General features: G+C 37.5%; 1 protein-coding gene across 1 annotated transcript in view; it reads right to left on the reverse strand.

The window, feature by feature from the left end:
* The window catches only part of LOC135227069 (5-hydroxytryptamine receptor-like), a 221,649-nt gene that overhangs the window by 162,229 nt on the left and 54,420 nt on the right, over positions 1-5,000 (reverse strand). The window contains 1 exon segment of the mRNA XM_064266894.1: positions 1,661-1,822. Within this exon segment, the coding sequence (XP_064122964.1) occupies positions 1,661-1,670 (10 nt within the window). The 5' untranslated portion in view covers positions 1,671-1,822.

The raw sequence follows: 5,000 nt of genomic DNA on the forward strand, positions 1-5,000 counted from the left end.
AAGAAGAGAGACGACTGACGACTGTTCGGAGCGCTTACTTTCCCTTCCACAAGGAAGAATGAGGAGAGAGAGAGAGAGAGAGAGAGAGAGAGAGAGAGAGAGAGAGAGAGAGAGAGTAAAGGGGATGATGGCACATGAGTGAGATTTGAATGGATGCCAAAATTTCGGCGTCCCCCATCCAAAAAATAATAAAAAAGTTACTTTTTTAAATATAAAATTTCGGTGGCCAAAATCATTTTTTTCTGAAAAAAGTGACTGTAATGAATGATATATTTAACTTTTTATTATTTTTTTTTATAACTGCCAATAACGATATAAAAAAAATTGTTAAGGAGTGACTGTAATAAGGCATGGCATTTTGGCGGTAGTTTATTTTTTTAAATAATTTTTTTTATATAAAATTTCGGTGGCAAAATAAAGTTCCGGAAAAAGTGATTGTAAAGAGGAATGCTATATTTAATTAATTTTTTTTATAACGAACCGAATGCCCTAATCATGTAGTGAGTAGGTTTTACGGGCTGCTTTAGGAGCAAGAGCCCGTGCTGGCATAAGACCAGCTAAATCTAAATCAACAACGAGTGAGATTTTAATGGATGCCAAAATTTCCATGGCCCAAAAGAAATAATTGTGAAAAGCAGTAATTGTAAAGAGGAATACACTCTAGTGGTAGATTTTATTAATTATTTATTTATTTTTACTTTTGTTTATTTGTTATGAGTACCAATTTCGGTATTTCGGTGGCCCCTCCCCCCAAAAAAATTATTTTTCAGAATGACTGTAAAGAGGAATGAATGTTATGCTGGCCGTATAGTGTTTTATTAATTAATTAATTTTATTTATTTAGTTATCTATTTATTTATTTGTTTATTTATGTCTTTATTTATTTATTATTGTATAAAGTCCGATGTCCACCTGGCATGTATGGGAGCTGTATATGATGATAAAAGTATATATAATGTGAAGAGACTTGGAATTCTTTGCTTTTGATAATAAGCTAATGGAATCTGTGTGGGTGGGCGCTGTTTATAACAGAACCTTCTCCTTAGCCCAAATTCGCAGCAAATTTCCTCTTACTAATTCTTCTTGTTAGAATTTCTGTATCGAGGGCATCCCCGCTATTAATCCTTTCTGTCTCAGCTTGAACTCACAAAGCACACTAGGACACGATAATCATTCTTTTAACCTTGAAGCTATATCTTTATGCTCTTTCAGAATATAGTTTTGTTTGGGTGTATTACTAGCGAATCTTAAATATTAGTGTCGGATATTTTTTTACGATCACTTCTGAGCATAAGTAGGTTTAATCCCCAATAATGTCGTTTATTGCTATTTTTTTCACGTTTTTCAGCCCGTAAGTCCAGGTTTCATTTATCTGCCTTTCCTTCCTAATCAGAAGTGGAACGAAATTTGGGAGAAGTTATCAGAAAAAAATATATTATTTAATGGATGATTGTAACACGTATTTTGAAATTATTGATAACTAACTATTGGAATAATTAGTTTTGAATAAATGGGAGAGGGACTGCAAGGAATAAAAAATAGTTGAAATTATTTAAGGAGAAAGCGCAATATCCCTTGTTCCTGTCGAGTCCTTCTGAAAGCAGTCGACCAGAACATGGAAAAGAGAGAGAGAGAAGCCATACACACTCGCTCTCCTTACCTCTGCCCATTTTGCAAGCGTGTGAAAGGCCAGAAGGCGTTTGTCCCTTCTTCCCCCTTTTTGTAGGGCTTCTTTCTTCTGCTTCTTCTTCTTCTTCTTCAGGAGAAGTCCTTCGTCTGCTGCCGCGGTTTGGGATCAACTCTCCAAGAAGTTACTGCCAGTCTGCAAGAAGAGAGAGAAAACCCGGATTATGGTGGGGAAGCTGTTTGGGTGTGAGATTAATCTCTCTCTCTCTCTCTCTCTCTCTCTCTCTCTCTCATACACACACACACACACACTTTATTGCGTATCCATTTGTGTTCACCTAGTTTCCACTTTTTCTTTTTCGTTGGAATCCTGATATTTTGAGAATGAGAAAAGAAATTAAAATGTAATTGATCTTTTCACAACGTAAACACACGCGCTAATGCATATATATATATATATATATATATATATATATATATATATATATATATATATATATATATATATATATAATATATGTATGCATATACATATGTATATATATTATGTATATATATATGTATATATATATATATATATATATATATATTATATATATATAATTAAAAGTACAAAATTTATCTTTACTATTTTCATCACATAGTAATGCAGAAGTGCATTTAAACTTTCTGGCAATATATCCAGTAGAATTTGTACTTTTTCCAGTCCTACCTATTGTCTGTTTTCCCTGTCACCGCTGAATGACCTCATGGGTCTCAGCGCTTGGCCTTTGCCCTAAATTCGGTATTCCTTCCTTCCTTCCTTCCTCCCTCGTTTTTGAGGACATAAAACATACCCACAGAAGAAAGGATTTCCTTATTATTTAAGCCTTTTGTGTGTTTCATTTATATAGTTGTAATCCCCATATTGTTGATTAATCTTCTATTTAAAATAATATTTGTATTTATTGATATACTTAGGAGCATCAACGATCTTTAAAGTTACATAATTAATTCACATTCATTCACTTGTTATAGTTATATTTCAAAGATCAGTCAGTCTGTCCTCATTCATTCGTTTATAAAGCAATTGGAACCGCTTCCGGCCAGTTGGAAACAGCAGGCTAACATCAGTTGCACCATGAATGTTTGAATGAACATTTATGCCGAATGTTTGATTGTTTCTACCTCAATCATTGCATCCGTCAGGTTGCAACAGGAAGTTCTCAATAATTGCAACCGTCTGACTGCAATATAAATCTAATTCTCTCTCTCTCTCTCTCTCTCTCTCTCTCTCTCTCTCTCTCTCTCTCTCTTCACGTTTTGGATTTCAACAATATCTCGCTCTCTCTGTCTTGCTTTTCTCTCTCCCATTAATAATTTGCATTGCAAATCTCTCTCTCTCTCTCTCTCTCTCTCTCTCTCTCTCTCTCTCTCTCCACCTTATCAACAAGTGTCCTACTCTTTATGTCTTGCTTGGTCTTATTACACATTTCACCTTGCAGCATGAATCTCTCTCTCTCTCTCTCTCCTCTCTCGTCTCTCTTATCTCTAAAATCTCTCGTCCTCTCTCTCTCTCTCATTTTTACCTGTCGATTGCAAAGACTTCCCCGCTCGCTCACTCTTCTCCCCCCCCCCACCCATCACCCCTCCCTCAGAGGGTCTTGTCATTGCATATTTTTCTTTTGCAACCGGTATCATTTCAGATTTGACAGCGCCTGAACAACAATTTATCACGGCCTCCTGTCAGAAAAGGAAAAGGCTTGCAAAGAAAAAAAGAAAAAAAAAAAGAAGGTTCAGTTGCCTAAACAAACAGAAAATATTTAGTTGTCGGGTGCTTTTAGGAGAGTTGGTGAAGTACACATTATTATTATTATTATTATTATTAATTTTATTATTATTTTTTGTTATATCACAGTCCTCCAATTCGACTGGGTGGTATTTATCGTGTGGGGTTCCGGATGCATCCTGCCTCCTTAGGATCCATCACTTTTCTTACTATGTGTGCCGTTTCTAGGATGACACTCTTCTGCATGAGTCCTGGAGCTACTTCAGCTCTAGTTTTTCTAGATTCCTTTTCAGGGATCTTGGGATCGTGCTAGTGCTCCTATGATTATGGTACGATTTCCACTGGCATATCCCATATCCTTCTTATTTCTATTTTCAGATCTTGATACTTTATCCATTTTTCCCTCTCTTTCTCTTCAACTCTGGTGTCCCATGGTATTGCGACATCAATGAGTGATACTTTCTTCTTGACTTTGTCAATCAACGTCAGGTCTGGTCTGTTTGTACGTATCACCCTATCCGTTCTGATACCATAGTCCCCCCCCCCTCCCAGAGGATCTTTGCCTGATCGTTTTCTATCACTCCTTCAGGTTGGTGCTCGTACCACTTATTACTGCAAGGTAGCTGATGTTTCTTGCACAGGCTCCAGTGGAGGGCTTTTGCACTGAATCATGCCTCTTTTTTGTACTGGTTCTGTGCAAGTGTCGGGCATTCACTTGCTATGTGGTTTATGGTTTCATTTTTCGTATTGCACTTCTACATATGGAGAGATGTTATTTCCGTCTATCGTACTTTGAACATATCTGGTTCTTAGGGCCTGATCTTGTGCCGCTGTTATCATTCCTTCAGTTTCCTTCTTTAGCTCTCCCCTCTGTAGCCATTGCCAATTGTCATCGCATGGCTAGTTCTTTAGTCTGTCTCATGTATTGTCCGTGCATTGGTTTGTTGTGCCAGTCCTCTGTTCTTTCTGTCTTTCTCCTGTCTCTGTATATTTCTGGGTCTTCGTCTACTTTTATTAGTCCTTCTTCCCATGCACTCTTTAGCCACTCCGTCTTCACTGGTTTGCAGATATTGCCCCAGTGCTCTGTTTTCGATGTTGACGCAGTCCTCTATACTTAGTAGTCCTCTCCCTCCTTCCTTTCGTGTTATGTATAGTCTGTCCGTATTTGCTCTTGGGTGTAGTGCTTTGTGTATTGTCATTTGTTTCCTGGTTTTCTGATCTATGCTGCGGAGTTCTGCCTTCGTCCATTCCACTATTCCTGCGCTGTATCTGATTACTGGCAACTGCCCATGTGTTTATGGCTTTTATCATATTTCCGGCGTTGAGTTTTGACTTGAGTATCGCCTGAGTCTCTGATATATTCTTTCCTGATCGTGTCCTTCATCTCTTGGTGTTTTATATCTCCTCCTTCCATTATTCCCAGGTATTTGTATCCTGTCTCATCTATGTGTTTGATGTTGCTCCCATCTGGTAGCTTTATCCCTTCAGCTCTCGTTACTTTGCCTTTTTGTATGTTGACTAAGGCGCATTTTTTCTATTCCAAACTCCTTCTTCTGATGTCCCCAGATACAATCCTTACAGTCTGGATTAGGGTATCTATTTCTTG

The sequence above is a fragment of the Macrobrachium nipponense genome, chromosome 15 (assembly GCF_015104395.2).
Source record: "Macrobrachium nipponense isolate FS-2020 chromosome 15, ASM1510439v2, whole genome shotgun sequence".
NCBI classification, from domain to species: domain Eukaryota; kingdom Metazoa; phylum Arthropoda; class Malacostraca; order Decapoda; family Palaemonidae; genus Macrobrachium; species Macrobrachium nipponense.